We start from the raw sequence: 16,210 nt of genomic DNA, 5'->3' as shown, positions 1-16,210 counted from the left end.
AATCGGCACACAATCGGGATTCCGATCCGGTGAAGCGGAAATGCCCGCCCAAGTTTGGAAGACTTCCCGACTGAGCCCGTGCTCGGCTTGCACAATCATTGGGGAGCAAGGCAAGCCGAGTGCTAACATTCATACGATGTATACATATTACCCGCAACACGTACACAGATGTGGGCCACGTAAGGCACCATAATCATCAGCTTGTGTCTCGTTGGCCTAGACCTTATCTTATGTTTGGTCTTAGCCTTCCAAGGTTACCTCCGCTTTGAACCTATCACAATGCCACGGGCATTGACAGCTCGGTGGGGTTTGGTTATCAGAGCTGGTTCCCGCTCTTACCGCAATGCTCATCAGGGACTTCGAGTGATGTAAGTGTTGGGTTACTGTAGACGGTTAGATCACGGATATTTCCGAATGTTCCCGGTGAGATTAAGATAGGCCAAGCTTGTCAGAGTCAAGGTCAATGGAGACGGCCATGCATCAATGTGCATTTGGGATTTTCAGGCACGGCACATGCAGGAATATATGGTCCCATTTTGAAACTGCATTTGTGGGTGTATCTGCGCTAGCTCGGAGTGTCGGAGTTGCAACTCTGGGAGTGAATGGGCGGCAGTTGAATGAAACATCAAAAAGGCTCAAGGGTCCAAGCCCAAGGCTTCCTTTTTGTTTGAGTGGCGCGATCCAGAGCTTGGGAGATGTCGAGCATTACATGTGCCGCGAGTGGTTGGATGCAGCATGGGTACGGAATATACTTTGTAGATCTCCTGTTTATCATCAAAGTGGAGTTTAAGCTGACGATCAAGCTCTGAAGTACGTACGACATATAAAAGATCACTGCATGTTGTGTGACTTCAGAGGCAGAGGGATATGTACGTTGACGTTGGTGCATCTTCAGGGATCTGAAATCATGCAGGGCGATCCCGAGGTACGTACTACATATCACATGGCGTGATGGACAAAATGGACCCTACCAGGTCAAGCTGAGTGATTTCTTTCATGTACTCCGTACCTATGTTATATTATTCAAATTTAATTCCGGATATAGTATCACATTTAGTAGTAAAGAGACTAGATACTGATCAAACAGTAACCATGCATATGTGCTTTACACATGTATAGTAGAGGTCTGACATTCATATGATAGCGCTGACGTAAAAGACGACTCAATTGGATGTGAGTAACCGGCTAAGATGGTTCTAAGGTCCTTCACAAAATCTCTCAAATCCTTTAAAATCCCACTGTTTCTCCTGTCTTAATGATATCTCTTTATATGCCAAGCCTCACTTCACAACAACCTAGAGTTTTGCAAGGTTCCAACCTTGGAAGGTTTCCATTTGAGATTAGTCATTTCACATCTCGCCACTGCAGACTAAAAAAGAATAATAATAAGGAAAAGCGAGGGAAAAAAGGAAAAGAAAAAGAAAAAAAGAAAAAGAAAAGAAAATCGCCGGAAACGGCACAGCTCCACTGGGGACCCGAGAGTCGGACCAGCCTTGCGTATCTGGCCATGTTCCGGTAGATCAGCGATAGAGAAAAAACGGAAAAAATACCGGTGTCATACACCTTTACCAGACTTGAGATCTCTTCTCTCTTTCTTCCCTCTTCATATTTTTATTCCTTGTTGACATCTCCCATTGCTGTGGGCAAATTCCCAAATGGCTCTCAGCTTCTTCAGTGGCGGCGGGAGCGCCAGCAGCGCCAAGTACTTCGACATAAGGTGAGTGGGGGAGACCTGCAGCTCATATGTGAACTGCATATTTAACTTCATCCAGGTTGAATGATGAATATATCGTGTTCCGCGGCGGTGAACATGAAGCCGCCAGTGCGCATCTGCGGGGCACTCTGATCCTCTGTTTGTCCGAGCCGCTTACCATTAAACACCTCCGACTCCAGCTTACGGGCATGTCGCGAGTCTGGTATGTGTCGCATTTTCCCCAATTCTGAATGAACACCACTAACAAGTCTCTCGCACAGCTGGCACCTTCCTTCAAGTGCAGCCGCCGGTGGCCGAAAGTCGTGGCGTGAACGTGTGTTCTACGAGAAAACTTGGAGATTCCGGGACCCGGGCAAGGGAAAAACTGAAGTCCTCCCTGCGGGCAACTATGAGTACCCTTTTGATGTGGTGCTTGAGGGCTCCATGCCCGAGAGTGTGGAAGGTCTTACCGAGACATGGGTGATGTACCGCTTCAAGGCTGAGATCGGGCGCAAGTATGTCAAGGACATTGTTGCACGCAAACCGCTCAGGATTATAAGAACTCTGGATCCCAGCGCCCTGGAACTATCGCATGCAATGGTAAGTGGTGCTTATCGGCGTTATCGGAACTGATGGGTTTTTACTGACAAACATTCCAGTCCGTGGACAACATCTGGCCCAACAAGATCGAATACTCCATCAGTACTCCGACGAAAGCCATTGTCTTTGGAACCGCCATCCATGTCGATTTCAAATTGATTCCTCTTCTCAAGGGTCTTCGAATCGGTCAAATTACGTCACAGTTGATTGAAAGCCACGATCTTACCCTCAATCCAGAGGACCCCGATTCTATTCGAAACACATACAAGAACACAAGGACGATCTTGACTGACGAGCATGAGTTGGACGAGGACAACATTGAGATCATCGATGAATCTGCGGAGGGATACCAATGCACGCGTGTCCTAGACATGCCGCAGACGTTGACCCGCTGTCTGCAGGATACGGACACCAAGGGAATCAAAGTGCGCCACAAGTTGAAGTTCCGTATTCAGCTGCACAACCCCGACGGCCACGTCAGCGAGGTGAGTAACAGTAGAGCCACTGATCGTTCTTTTAAGCTAACATTTCAATGCAGCTCCGGGCTACTCTTCCAGTTTCGATCTTCATCTCGCCACATCTTGCCATTGACGACAACAACAACCTTCTTGCGCAAACGCCTCAATCTACCCGAATCGCCGTCGATGAGTTCGCGCACCAGGCACCTCCCCTTTATGGCGAGCACACGTTCGATCAGCTGTATAGCGAGCTGGATCCCAGCGGCTACCGCACACCAGGTCCCGGCAGTGGTCCGGGCACGCCGTTCACCCCGCTCAGCCGCAACATATCGTCAGAGAACCTCGCATCCATGAACGCCTTGACTAACACCGATATCTCGGCTTCGGCGCTGCATCATCGTCTGACAAATTTGAACGCGAGTCCACTCCACAATCCGGTCACTCCTGGTACAGCCACTCCTGGCGAGGGGTTGCATGGATCTCAATCCCCAACAGAAGGATACACCATCCATCGCCAATTGGGCGTCCCTAATGACTACTTCGGACCCGCCTCCGGATCAAACTCACACAGCCATGGCAGTCCAGAACTTTCCCGTCGGGCATCCGACGAGGTAGAGCCCGAAGCCCTTCCCTCGGGCATGGCAACTCCCTTCCATCCCCAGTACGACGAGGTTGAGACTCTCAGCCGGGTTCCTAGTTATTCCACTGCAGTGCGCTGCGCGGTCCGTCCACATGACTCTGGCCTTCCTGATTACAACGCCGTGATTGCTAGCAGTCTCCCTACGCTACCAGTTCCGCAGTCCCCCCAGCAGGCTCATATCCGCAGCGGCCGTGCAAGCGGGACTGGAACTCCTCTAGAGGTGCCGACTCGCCCCAGCTATTTCAATTCTCGCGGCACCAATGCTGACGATGAGGAACGCAGACTTAGACTTGTGCAAGCTCGCGCAAGAGTATGAGATGAGGTCATGATCCATGGATGCACGCATGATCCCGCGCGTTCAATTTCAACCAAAAGTCCTTTCTGTACCAGTGCTGGACACTGAGACCGCGACCCGCCTTACCTTTTTACCCTTCTTCTGCCCTTTTTCTCTCCATTTTCCTTTCGCCCTCCCTCATGCCTTTTCCACGAACGATCATGGTCCCCAGCATTAACTACCCTTTTCGAGCCTCAGTCTCTCAATATTTCTCACGCAGCATTGTTCTGAATCTTCCTACCGTCCACCAGCAGCAACTTCCCACCTCTTCTTGTTTCTCTTTGCCTTTCCTTCAATCATTTTCTCTCTTCCCGGCGTTCGATCATAGACGGGCAGGAATATTTTCATAGATGGCCACGGGTGTTTTCGTTTTCCTTATGCTTTTTTTTACCTCACGAATGGGATCCGATATGAACGAGCTGCATGACATTGAATTATGCCCATCAGCACGAGTCACGCATACGAGCCTTTGAAGCATGTATTTAATTATTTTTGTCGGATTAGACCAAACTCTCCAATGCTCAACTGATTTGATATCTTCATCGATGATACCATGTCCCGATTAGGAAATTAGCTGTCGATCGTATTAGGTAATCCATCTATTGGCCCTGTCAAGGTGCCCTCGGAGGAGTCTGCTTCTTCCGGCGTCAATAGCATTGTTTGCTTTCAATAGATGCAACATTGGGGAGCCATTGCCATATGGCTTTGGCCATTTTCGATTATAATTGCTTATGTGTTAGATTCTTCCCAGGCTCTAGCGGTAAGGTCTAGTTAGAGTTGAAGCCTACCTAGGTATAGTTACCCAGTCTTTGATAGTAAGCAGCCTCGAGTATAGTATACAGCTACGGTATTCCCTTCATACCCAAATCAACTTGACAGAATAAGGTTGGAAATTACCTGAATATTGGGTGGATATTAAGCCACATCTCCCGAGTAAGGCCCAACAGGGTTACAAAGTGGCTTGGTTCGATGAACGAGAGCGAGCACAGTGACCTCATCGGCGTTCGTCGATCGGTTAAGAACTCGATTTCGCCCTGGTTTTGATCCTTTTACCTAAATAAATCTTACAATATCCCACATCGTGGAAATTGTTTGTCTATTAACTCTGTGTAAGTCTGCTCGTCCTCAATTATGGATCTCAGCTAACTAGTCCAGCTATAGACTAGCGTTCCCCCACCATCGGCCTTGGTCTCCCACCAGCCACGGATGCTAACATCCCCCCATTTATTTATTTGAGCCACACTATCACTCTTCTGCCCCGGATTTGGCAAGGAGAAGATAGCTTCGACTTGGATTGTCAATTGTCGACACCTTGAATTAGGTCCCGGACTCACCGATCTACCTTACCCCGCCGTTTCTCCGCTACCATGTCCACTCCAACGAGCCCCGCGGATGTGAAGCTGCCTCAGCGGTCTGGTACCGTTAGCAGTGGCTTTACTCGTCGTACTTCCATGAGTGACGATGAAGCTATCCCCGATACTGATAGCAGTGAGGTCTGTATCCGTGAAACCCTCGAAGAAAAGTAGTAGCTTGGACTTACGGTGTGCTTGTTTCCAGACTACCAATCTCCTCCTCGAACGTCTCCGAGCCTGGAAGCATATGTGCGGATACCTCGAGGATTATTTCTCTGCTACTGCGAAAGTGCAGAAGTCCCAGTCCAAGGATTATGAGAAGATCTTGAAGGTCAGTGGTTATTTCTATGGGTCGGACAACCGGGACTAACGAATAATTGGAATAGGCCGTGAACGAACCGCTCAAGGAGGGCCACCACTTCAGTTCCAGCGCCGGCGGCGTGGCTGGTCTGTTTGAGAACCTCCGCAACAACACCCAGGGCATGGTTACCATGTACCTGGACGGCGAAAAGAACATTAAGAACGGCGTGCTCCCCACCCTCGAGCGTCTCCACAAAGAGATCAAGAACAAGTCCAAGGAGCTAAGCACCGGTGCCACCAAGGGCGCTAAGGCCGTCGAGAAGGCGCGCAACCTGACCCAGAAGCACATCGAGCTCCTAGGCCAGAACTCCGCTTGCTTTGACGCCGCCGCTTCCGGCAAGATCGAGCAGCACCACGACCCCTACCTCCTCAAGCGCGGCATCAACCACCGTCTAAACAACCAAGTGAACGAGGAAAACAACCACCGCCAGGATATCCTCGCCGTGCAGAACTCCTTCCAGCAGTTCGAAGCACACGTCCTGCAGACCGTGCAAAGCACCATGGAGCAATTCCACCAGCACATGGGCGGACAGCTCGAGCGCCAGCAAGCCATGTACGCCGACATCCTCGGCACCGCGCAGCGCATCCCACCAGACTTCGAATGGATCAACTTCTGCATGCGCAACGACGCAACGCTGGTCAACCCAGACTCGCCCCCGCGCTCCTTCTCCAGCATCACCTTCCCGAACATGGACCACCGCTCCACCCAGCCGCTGATCGAGGGCTCTCTCGAGCGTCGCTCGCGCGCCGTGATCAAGGGCTACAACACGGGATACTACGTCGTCACGCCGGCGCGCTACCTGCACGAGTTCAAGGACAACGACGACTTCCGCCGCGACCCCGCCCCAGAGCTCTCGCTGTACCTGCCAGACTGCGTCGTCGGCGCCATTGACGGCGTGAAGTTCAACGTGAAGGGCAAGGACGTTTCCAGCGGCAAAATCGGTAACGCCTTCCACACAAACACCGAGCTCAGCTTCAAGGCCCACACCCCCAATGACGCTGAGAAGTGGTGGTCCGTTATCAAGGAGGCTACCCGCGCTCCGACGGTGGCTGCTGCTGCTCCTACTGCTGCGCCGACGCTCGCTTCTCCCACCGCGACGTCGCCCGCCGCTATCTCCCCGTCTGGCGCTGCTAGCCCCTCCCGCAGCGTGTCCGGCCAGACTCAACCGCCCACCTACGCCGAGAATGAGATGGAGAAGACACAGTCTGCTCAGGCTAGTGCTGCTGCCCCTGTTGCTGCGACCCCTGTTTCTGCCTCCCCTGCTGATGCTAGCCCGACTGCGGGAATTAGCCGCACGGGCAGCACAGCTAGCCACTTCCACACCTCGCCCGGTGGCTCCGCTGTGGAGAAGTCGTGAGACATTTTCCCTCGTTCTCGTTTAGGCACATCCTTTTCAAGCTCTTTTGGTCTTTTTGAACTTGCATTACCCACACACAGAAATAACGCATGTGCATCTCATCCGTTGATTAGGTTGTAGCGTTCATCCAGCCCGGGGAGAAGATGCTTTGGTCAACTGGATATATACCTCTTAATGAATTTCTTTTCACATTAAAGCAAGAATTAGATATCAACGCTAACTGGATCGAACATCCTTTGACTATCAAATACACGAAGCGGACACAGTTGTGTCGTCAAATCATATCATAGCCTATGCTGGATATACACTCGAGCATATGGGCTAACTAGGTAATCCCAGCATACATCGCTGCGAACATTTTCATTTCCAAATATCAGAAATCTTCAGGACTTTCCAGATCATCCAGTTTCTCCCCGAGGAAACGCGCTAGCGCAGCGCATTTAGACTCCAGCGCAAGCAACACAGACGGCGAGGCGGAGAGGTTCAAACTAGACAAACGCGCAAGATCAGCGCTGCGGTCGATCTCAAACTGCGGGTCTCGGTGTCCGTTGTGAGGCGGTTTCGGAGAGATAGGCACGGCAGCCAGTGTGCGCGAAACATCACCCTGCGAGCCCTCGGGCGTCGAAGTCCCATTCCCGGCATCAGGTACGCCGGCATCAGCTGCGGCAGATTCGGCATTGGTCGCGCCGTTCGGCTCCGGTGTATCTAGTCTGGATGGGCCGACGGCGGCCACGAGGACTTTATCTGCGACGCGGGTTACCACGGCGACGGAGTCGTCAAGTTCGAAGACGATCGAGCCTACGTCGCCTAGCGACATCGACTTGGCGGTTACGTAGGAGGAAGGATGGCTGGCTGGGTTGACGCCCGTCAGGTTGCCGCTTGAGGCTGTCTTGGCGTAGCATGTGTAGGCGGCGCCATAGGTTGCGCTGAGGTTGCGCAGTTGGCGCGAGGGGAGGGAGGAGCCGTGGGCGAAGACGGCGCCATTTGTTGCGAAGACACTAGAGGGATTCGGTCATTAGGTGTTTTCTTGCGATGGAAGCGCAGCTGGCATACATGATCGTTGTGATCTCTGGCGGGGATAGGTTATCTTCCAAGAGGTCGCTTAGCGCCTCCGCGTCCAGCATTTTGATATCGGGGAGTCCGGGAATCATGGTGTTGGTTTCGGTGTCGGTGTCCTGGTCTACCGAGGGCGTGTTTTCCTCCACCTGGGTCGCGGGTTCCTCCTTTGATGCGCAATTTGCCTTCTCAATACAACCTTTTGGTGGCGTCCACGAGCAATCTTCCGGGAAAAAGAAGCAGTTGTCGCGATAGTCCTCGTCGTCGTGATCGTATTCGATCGGCTCGTCGGAGTAGTCCAATAGGTTCTGAGCACACTTTGTCTCGTATCGGGCCCAGTAAGGCAGGAAGTTCGGTTCGAAGGGAGCTTGGGAGATAGGTATGGAGAGAGTGGTCGAGGAGCAATCGGATATTGAATCAGAGAAGCCTGGAGCTGGAGGTTCGCATTCAGCCATCTTCACACCCATACTCGGCGCGGAGAGATTATAACGCGATGGTTGTTTATTTCCCACAAAAATGGTAGAATAAATAAACGGAGGGCACGAGGGAAGCAGGTGATGTTCTCATACCATGGGCTTGGCCAGGTAGACGATGGGGAATGAGGGGAACATGCAGCGTCTCGGAACTGTCGACTCAATGCGCAGCGCATCCGGGCTCTCTGGTCCAGATAAAAAGTCACGATGATTCCAATCGCGTCCGGTGGTACACAGAAAGTAGCCAGGGAAACAGCGCTTTATGAAGTCCGGTCCGAGCAGCATGTCATGAGATGTCTGAGGCTGCTCCGCAATGGGAGCACCCTGATCGGGCATATATGAAGGAAACGTGCACACGAGCAAAGACTTGATTGGGAGAGGGAGAGGGGAAGGATATGTAAAAACCGACAGCTAAGCGCGGCAGTATAGGAAAGTCGATAATTAAAGGGGAGAAACGGCATGCGACACGAAGCCGGGGCGAGGATGGAAGCCAATGGTAGGAAAGGGATCAACCGGGAGCGGGGGTGAGAGTTTGGAGGATCATGCAAGAGGACTACCACGAACCTGGTGAAAAATTGGCAAATCGGGGAAAAAACAAGTCGAAGTTGAGAGTTTGGAGGTTGAGGAGGTGAAAGAGAGGAATTGGAGATAAACATCCCGTGTGGAGTTCCCGCATGACGTTGGAACTTGGGTATATTCACGGAGTACATATATGTACCTAACAGTATATACCTTATGTGTAATAGTATTGTTCAGATCAAAATCAGGCAATGCCTACATTCCTATATTTCAGTCTATATTGTCCTTGCCTATATTACTTATCCTTACCTATATCATCCGATGTTTAATTATATATTTGTATACTTGGGCTCATGCAGCTCTGTTTCAGATGAACCACACATACTAGCCGCAGCCTAGGAGTATTAAGAATGATAAACCACCTGATAGCATTTTAATTGGTCTCCAGTTCTATATAATATACTAACTAATATACTCCTAATTCTATATATTATAAGAGCTATATGGTAAAAACGTCATGTGCCCCACCTCTCCTCACAGCTGACAAAAACCTCCAAAGGGTTTTTGCCCCTCCATCGTCCCCCCCATGTTCGCTCGTCTTTCCTTCGGGGTCCTCAAACAAAGATTCTTTGTACCAATCAGTAGGCTCGATTCATAATCAATCCATAATTCTATTATTGACAAGTTACCAGGATCCCTAGCAACCATGGCTTCCGATACCTCCACCTATAAGCTCAACCGTTCGTGGTCCATACTTCAATCTCCGACACAACCACTAATACAATGGGTACATTATAGATACGATGATTCGGGTCAAAGACCCGAAGCGGTCGTGGAATTCTACAAGTTCCTCGGCCTTAACTTGGTCAACACAATTGACATGCCGGAATGGAAGTTCTGCAACTACTTCCTGGCGTATGACGGCCCCGCCTCTCTCCAGGGTGCCCGCCACTGGACTGATCGCAACGCCGTTCTGGAATTGACTCACAACTACGGCACTGAGAATGATCCCAACTACAGCGTGGTCAACGGAAACACAGAGCCGCACCGTGGCTTCGGCCACATCGCCATCTCGGTCGACAACATTGAGGCTGCCTGCAAGCGCATCGAAGATGCCGGATACCCCTTCCAGAAAAAATTGACTGAAGGTCGTATGCGACACATCGCCTTCGCCAAGGATCCCGATGGATACTGGGTTGAGATCATTCGTCGCGCCGATGAGGACCTCAGCACCACCACTGACCCGGGTAGCTACCGACTCAACCACACTATGCTGCGCGTGAAGGATGCCGAAGTCAGCTTGAAATTCTACCAGGAATCCATGGGCATGACTCTGGTCCGCACCATTGAGAACCCAGAGAACAAGTTCAATCTGTATTTCCTGGGATACCCTGCATCCAACCCAGAAATTAAGGAGGGCGCCAAGAATGGCGTGGCGGAGTGGGAGGGTCTGCTAGAGTTGACCTGGAACTATGGCACGGAGAAGCAGGAGGGCCCTATTTACCACAACGGCAACACTGAGCCCCAGGGTTTCGGTCATATCTGTAAGTTGATCAGACGACTTCTAATTGTTTACCAAGGTTAATAAATTTTGAATTAGGTATCTCTGTTGATGACCTTGAGGCTGCGTGCGACCGCTTCGAGTCTCTGAAGGTGAACTTTAAGAAGCGCCTGACTGACGGGCGCATGCACAACATCGCATTTATTCTGGATCCCGATGGATATTGGATTGAGGTGGTGCAGAACCAGGGAATCAAGCGTACTGGAGATTGGTAATATTTGATAGTACTAGTACATAGAAATTCCTGTACAAGCCAACATTTGAAGCCAATACATTGTCCTCCGTAGATACTCCGAAAAATGCAGAATATCACTTGACCAGCTTATCCCCCACCATTTCATAGGTCAACGGAGGTGGACCCTCCCCCGCAGACCTTTTTGATCTTGGGGACAACTTCGTGATTCAGAAAATCTCCCCTTTTCACCTCTGGATCTAGCTAATGGCTTGACGATGAAAATTTCGAGAATTTCGGCCCTTGACGCGGGATGAATTGATGTGATCTCGCCCATTTCGTCGTATTTGCGGGGATTCATCGCCACTCACCACTTGAAAACCCCCAGACTCCAGCTTTCGGAAGAATTGTCGAGAAAGTGGTCTCAACCTCATAAACGATGTCGCCTGGCCCAGAGAAACCGAAAAAGGCACCTCGTAAACATGTCACCACCGCCTGTGTGCCATGTCGGGAGAGCAAAATCAGGGTATGTGCTCTGAGCTTGTGGGGAAAACGCCTAAATGGCTTCAAATAATCTAACATGTCTCCTAAAAAGTGTGACGGAGCCACTCCGCACTGCCAGAATTGTCAGCGCAAGGGGAAAGAATGCAAATACCAACATGGAGATGACAAGCGCAAGTAAGTACGACCTTTTGCAGAGTTCAAAAGTGGCCAAGTGACGGAGCAGCCCTCATAGGCAGAGTCATTACTTAATCCTTCCCTGGTCAAAAGCTAACATGAACTAGAGTGTCTCTTCGAGCATCAACGGAGCTGTTTTCAGCCCGAATTGACCAGCTTTGTCATTTCATCAAGGAGCAGGGGCTTGAGCCACCGCCAATGAACCCAGAGGATGAGGCTGGCATGAACAGAGTGTTAGACACCCTCCAGATCCCGCGCGGATTTCCTCAAGTCTCAGCAGTGGCCGATGAAAAGCGACCACCGGTTGAGGCAACCGCCTCTGGAGCCTCAAGCAAATCTCCATCCCAAGATCCGCCTACCGTAAACCCTAAGGGGCAATCCCCAAGCACCAATCCTGTTGTTTCTGGTGCATCCCCAGCGCAAGATACTGCATCTAGTGGGAAGGTCCCGTCTCCTGAGGGCTGGAATCCCTTTGGAATGGTACCGGGCGCTTCGGACAATCAAAACTTTGTCCATTGGGGTTTCACATTGCCAACAGCTGAAAGTCTGGACACGATATACGCTAATCTCAACGGGGGGTCTAGAGCCCCTACGATGCCTAGAATCCCCGTGAACACGGAAATGAACCCGGATAGCTACCAGCTTGGCATGGACATGGCCCAACAGCCGGGGAGTTTGCTAGGCCAGCTACCCCATGAGGGAGAAAATGATTCGGACAGCGGCGAGGAGGACGAAGCTGAAAATGACGTTATTGAACAACTGTCGCACCGAATTGGCACTTTGAAAATTGCGGGTGATGGCCACCTGCGATTCTACGGTGCCACGTCCAACCTCAATCTGGTGGACGTGTCTGCGACACAGCAGCGACAACGACCAGATGCGCGCACCGTGCGCCACGATGGTCAGGATATTCTGAATCACCTTCGGGTTGGTCAACCTGTTGATCAAGCCTTGGAGGACCATCTTGTGGAGCTATATTTCACCTGGCAAAACCCCAGTACATACATTGTCGACAAAGAGATGTACATGACGGCACGAAGTAAATGGCGCAATGAGCTCGACGATACTCCGTTCTACTCGGAAGTTCTAACTAATGCAATGTGAGTTATTATTTCCGGTGCTCAAGGGATATGCTGACCGGTTGCAGGTGCGCGATCGGGAGTGCCTTTGAGGCACGCTACCACCCAACATTCATCACTTTCCCGAAGTCTCTGGCTGAATTCTTCGCGGATCGTGCTAAGGCCCTTTTGGAAATCGAGCTCGATTCTCCTTGTGTTGCTACTGTCCAGGCCCTTGTCATTATGAGCTGCCACGAAGGCGCATCAAATCGCGATGCTCGAGGTTGGCTGTATAGTGGTAAGTTTACATCTTGGAGATGGGGAACGATCAGCGCTCATTGCCTAATTGCTCTGCAGGAATGTCTATGCGGCTTGCTTTCGATCTTGGTTTACACCTAGATATGACGGCGTATGTCAACAAGGGTGAAATCACCCAGATCGAAGCCGATGTACGCCGCGCAACCTTTTGGGGAAGCTATGTTGCGGACCAGTGAGTTTTCGCACTCCTTATACTGTCGACTTCTCTAACAGTAACTAGTTTCTGGGGATTTTACTTGGGTCGTCCGTTCCGCATGAACGCTGGAGACATAGGTGTTCCAAAACCTGGCTCTGCTCTTTGTCCTGAAAAGGAAGAAAACTGGCATCCATACGGCCATCAAGCTGCTCATGCGCTATCTCAGAACGGTCTGAGGAACCCTATGGAGCTTATATGCAGACAATTTGTCGTTCTATGGGAGATGATAACCCCAGTTGGTCACATTCTGTATGTAAATCTTGCATGATATTCAGTACAACGCTAACATGGTACTAGGTATGGATGTTCCGACATCTCTCGGCACGACTTGCAAAGAATCTGCTATCAAGTGACCGAGGATTTGTTCGCTTGGAAAGCAAATCTTCCTTCTACCCTTCAGATTGATCTGGACGACGATACATCACCGATATTGCCTCATTTGATGATGCTCCAGTAAGTTTGTTCCAATACAATAGACACCGGAATCATACTAATAATCTCTTGTAGCATGCAATACCACCAGATCATCATTTTCTTCCACCGCCCATGGCTCTCCAAAAGCTATATCCAGCCCCGCAGCCCTCGTCAAGGCCCCGGGTATCACCACGCGCGGCGCATGTGCGTGGAGTCAGCCACTGCCATCGCACGCCTACTCAAACTTTTCGAGAAACACTACACCTTCCGCCGCATGAACAACCAAGTCGTAGCGATAATATTCAGCGCAGCGCTCATGCTTCTGTTCGTGACAGTGTCAAGTTCCCCAATGAGCCCAGGCAAGCAGGGCGACAGCCCGACATACCCCCGTAGCACGGAAATGGTAGCATATCTCAATCTGTGCTTCCGGGCGCTCGATGAACTGGGCCAATCATTCGACAATGCCAAGCGCACCCGTGACTACCTCGTTACCCTGCAGCGCCGTTGGCAAGCAAACATGCGCCGATCCGGCTCGGCGACAAAACGCCAAAACAGCAGTGCTAACTTGGCGGCTCTTGGCTCGCAGAAACCATCTACACAGAATACCCATGCTTCCAACGCTCATGAACTAGACGGCTCGCGCAAGAAATCTCGTTTATCTGTTTCCGGAGTCCCTCCCAATATGCAGTCAACAGCACCTGTGACAACCAACCAATACTCCCGGCTCTCTCAGCACACCATGCCTCCCCAGCACCAATATCATCAGCAGGGCTCTTATCAACAACAAGCCCCCTTTCCCGTCCCGGGTCCAGACTCCCAGCTAGGCGACCTAGACTGGATCCCCAACTCAGACATGCGACTTTTGTCCGAGACTCAAAATGGCAACGCTCTAAATGACATGGGCCAGATCCCTTCCCCTCCCTTCCCAGAGGACCCCAGCATGCTCTCAGACATCGCGGATATCGATTCATGGTGGGCGCCGGATAATTATACGAGGACCTCAATGCCACCATGAAATCATTATTGAGTGACTAGGCACACTGCTTTCTGGTTTGCTTGTCTGAATACTTACAGCATTGTTATTACAACATTGTAAGAGTACTGAGTTCATCGAGTCCATCGAACTCACCACATAGAGGAGATAGAGTGAATATTCCATAATCAAATGATATATATCACTCAAGTAGAGAAAGGAATATACCATTATTTTCACATTCACATTTGGGGCCTCGATAAATAAATTTCTTGCATACCCAATTCCATATGTAAATTCGATGTTATACTCATTGCAACCAAGTTTAATCTATATCCTCCAATGTTCCTTCGAACACATTCTTGAACCAGTCACCCACTTCCTCTCCCAAATTATCACCAGGACCCCGAACTTGAGATAAAGTAACCCTCCGCTCCCCAACCCCCTTCTCCCGACCCCAAAAGCAAGCCCGCCGCATAACAGAAACCATCTCATCAGCCTGTCTAGCAAGAACCGTAGACCCCTGAAGCCCCTCTCTAGTCTTCTTCTTCATCTCAATCGCAGAAGAAGACAAAGAACCAGACGCCAAACCGGCACCGTCATCACTCGTAAACACCCGAACCCAAGGTAAAACCATCTGCAACCGCCCAACCCCATCCCCAGGCCCAGACCACGTCTTCCCACTAAGCCCATAATCCAGCCCATACGGCGGCCAGCGCGAAAGCGCCTTCCGGCGCCGGGTCCCAGTAGCACCAATACCATCGACGTCGTCGACATCCGCATCTGTATCGGAATACAAATCTCGATCCCGGATCAACCCATCCGATACCCCGTATTCCTCCGGCGTCGTCCTCCGCGTCTCCTTCAGCACGGGAACGGGATACTCCGGCCCCGTTAGATACTGCGGGAATGTGCGCGGTACGTCCCGGCCCGCGGAGCGGAGGAACAGGATTGGCGAGGCGAATGAGTCGAAGCAGCGTTCTGGGGTTGAGAAGAATCTTGAGCGTGCTTGCAGGAGGGGGAGTAGGTCTGGTGGTGCGTTCTTTTTCCTTGATTGGCGTTTGTTCTTGGATGCTTTTGTTGGGATTACGGTGTTATCGTCTGCTCGTGTTTTGGGGGTGATTGCGCTCTCGCGCGTGCAGTACTCGTCCAAACCGGGCCAGTCGCAAATGGGGTCTATGGCGGCGACGGCGCGGATGGATTGTGCTTCTGTTAGAGCTAGCATGAGGGCTAGGGAGCCTCCGACGTGTGTGCCGATGACGGCTAGTTGGGATGGTTGGAGGTGGGTTTGGATCCAGTCGAATCCGGCCAGTGTGTCGTGGACGGGGGTTGGGTATTTGTAAGAGGTGAGGTGGGAGTTGGTTGATCCCAGGGTTTGGTCTGGGGCTTCAATTGGCTCTTGAGAGATAGAGCTTTTATCTGATGATGGGGAGATATGTGTTGGTATCTCCCCAAGGCGGTAGTTGACTGTGACTACCAATGCAGATGCAGTGGATGCTAGGACATGCTGGGGTGAACCTGCTGCGGAGGCCAAGGTGTTGGTACCGCCAGTCCTTTGGTGATCAACTTCAATGTTTTCACGTTTTGGAGATGCGCTCATTCTATTTTCCTGTAACAAAGGTCCAGGCGGAAGGTAGAGGATGACATTTGGGCCTTCTGGAGACAGCCCCTGGTGAGACCGGCTCAACGCGCTCGGTCGCGTAATTCTGGGGATGAAGTTAGCATGTATAACTAAGGCTTATAGGAAATTTGATATATTACTTGAGAGAGATAGCCCCATTGTTTCCAATAGGAAGAGAAATTGTCTCGTCTGTGCAATCGGTTGAAACGGTCGAATATCGCGAGCTTTGGAAACACGCGACTGAGATGCGGGTAGCTCCTCTGCTGCGACGCAGTAAAAGGGCTATACCGCGGGACGAGTAAATAACCCCTCGCATAGTAATTTTAGAGCATGCCCTTGGTGTTTGATAAAACTTGTCAAGGATCGGGCTGGTGGC

At 51.1% G+C, this 16,210-nt stretch overlaps 7 protein-coding genes across 7 annotated transcripts; 4 read left to right on the top strand and 3 right to left on the bottom strand.

Moving 5' to 3' along the window:
* Window positions 1-1,655: 1,655 nt before the first annotated feature.
* Window positions 1,656-3,707, top strand: N7519_003380 (arrestin family protein; the record flags this gene model as incomplete). Its single annotated transcript, XM_057290158.1, has 5 exons — window positions 1,656-1,717; window positions 1,773-1,916; window positions 1,975-2,293; window positions 2,353-2,778; window positions 2,832-3,707. The coding sequence occupies 5 exons, from the start codon at window positions 1,656-1,658 to the stop codon at window positions 3,705-3,707; spliced, it is 1,827 nt and encodes a 608-aa protein (XP_057151360.1).
* Window positions 3,708-5,092: 1,385 nt separating this feature from the next.
* On the top strand, window positions 5,093-6,795 carry N7519_003379 (PH domain protein; the record flags this gene model as incomplete). The annotated part of the gene is made up of 3 exons (XM_057290157.1): window positions 5,093-5,218; window positions 5,283-5,408; window positions 5,464-6,795. 3 exons carry the CDS (start codon window positions 5,093-5,095, stop codon window positions 6,793-6,795), a joined length of 1,584 nt encoding a protein of 527 aa, XP_057151359.1.
* Window positions 6,796-7,168: 373 nt separating this feature from the next.
* On the bottom strand, window positions 7,169-8,318 carry N7519_003378 (uncharacterized protein; the record flags this gene model as incomplete). Its single annotated transcript, XM_057290156.1, has 2 exons — window positions 7,169-7,793; window positions 7,849-8,318. 2 exons carry the CDS (start codon window positions 8,316-8,318, stop codon window positions 7,169-7,171), a joined length of 1,095 nt encoding a protein of 364 aa, XP_057151358.1.
* Window positions 8,319-8,414: 96 nt separating this feature from the next.
* Window positions 8,415-8,660, bottom strand: N7519_003377 (uncharacterized protein; the record flags this gene model as incomplete). Its single annotated transcript, XM_057290155.1, has 1 exon — window positions 8,415-8,660. One exon carries the CDS (start codon window positions 8,658-8,660, stop codon window positions 8,415-8,417), a length of 246 nt encoding a protein of 81 aa, XP_057151357.1.
* Window positions 8,661-9,549: 889 nt separating this feature from the next.
* Window positions 9,550-10,619, top strand: N7519_003376 (lactoylglutathione lyase GLO1; the record flags this gene model as incomplete). Its single annotated transcript, XM_057290154.1, has 2 exons — window positions 9,550-10,387; window positions 10,444-10,619. The coding sequence occupies 2 exons, from the start codon at window positions 9,550-9,552 to the stop codon at window positions 10,617-10,619; spliced, it is 1,014 nt and encodes a 337-aa protein (XP_057151356.1).
* Window positions 10,620-11,015: 396 nt separating this feature from the next.
* Window positions 11,016-14,255, top strand: N7519_003375 (transcription factor domain-containing protein; the record flags this gene model as incomplete). Its single annotated transcript, XM_057290153.1, has 8 exons — window positions 11,016-11,102; window positions 11,172-11,254; window positions 11,362-12,354; window positions 12,402-12,610; window positions 12,670-12,802; window positions 12,851-13,075; window positions 13,124-13,279; window positions 13,334-14,255. 8 exons carry the CDS (start codon window positions 11,016-11,018, stop codon window positions 14,253-14,255), a joined length of 2,808 nt encoding a protein of 935 aa, XP_057151355.1.
* A 283-nt stretch (window positions 14,256-14,538) lies between these two features.
* Window positions 14,539-15,813, bottom strand: N7519_003374 (uncharacterized protein; the record flags this gene model as incomplete). The annotated part of the gene is made up of 1 exon (XM_057290152.1): window positions 14,539-15,813. The coding sequence occupies one exon, from the start codon at window positions 15,811-15,813 to the stop codon at window positions 14,539-14,541; it is 1,275 nt and encodes a 424-aa protein (XP_057151354.1).
* Window positions 15,814-16,210: the final 397 nt, after the last annotated feature.

Source organism: Penicillium mononematosum (genome assembly GCF_028829835.1).
Source record: "Penicillium mononematosum strain IBT 11891 chromosome Unknown utg000002l:1.0-8112719.0:1.0-8118358.0, whole genome shotgun sequence".
NCBI lineage: Eukaryota > Fungi > Ascomycota > Eurotiomycetes > Eurotiales > Aspergillaceae > Penicillium > Penicillium mononematosum.
This window is presented reverse-complemented; position numbering and strand designations above follow the sequence as displayed.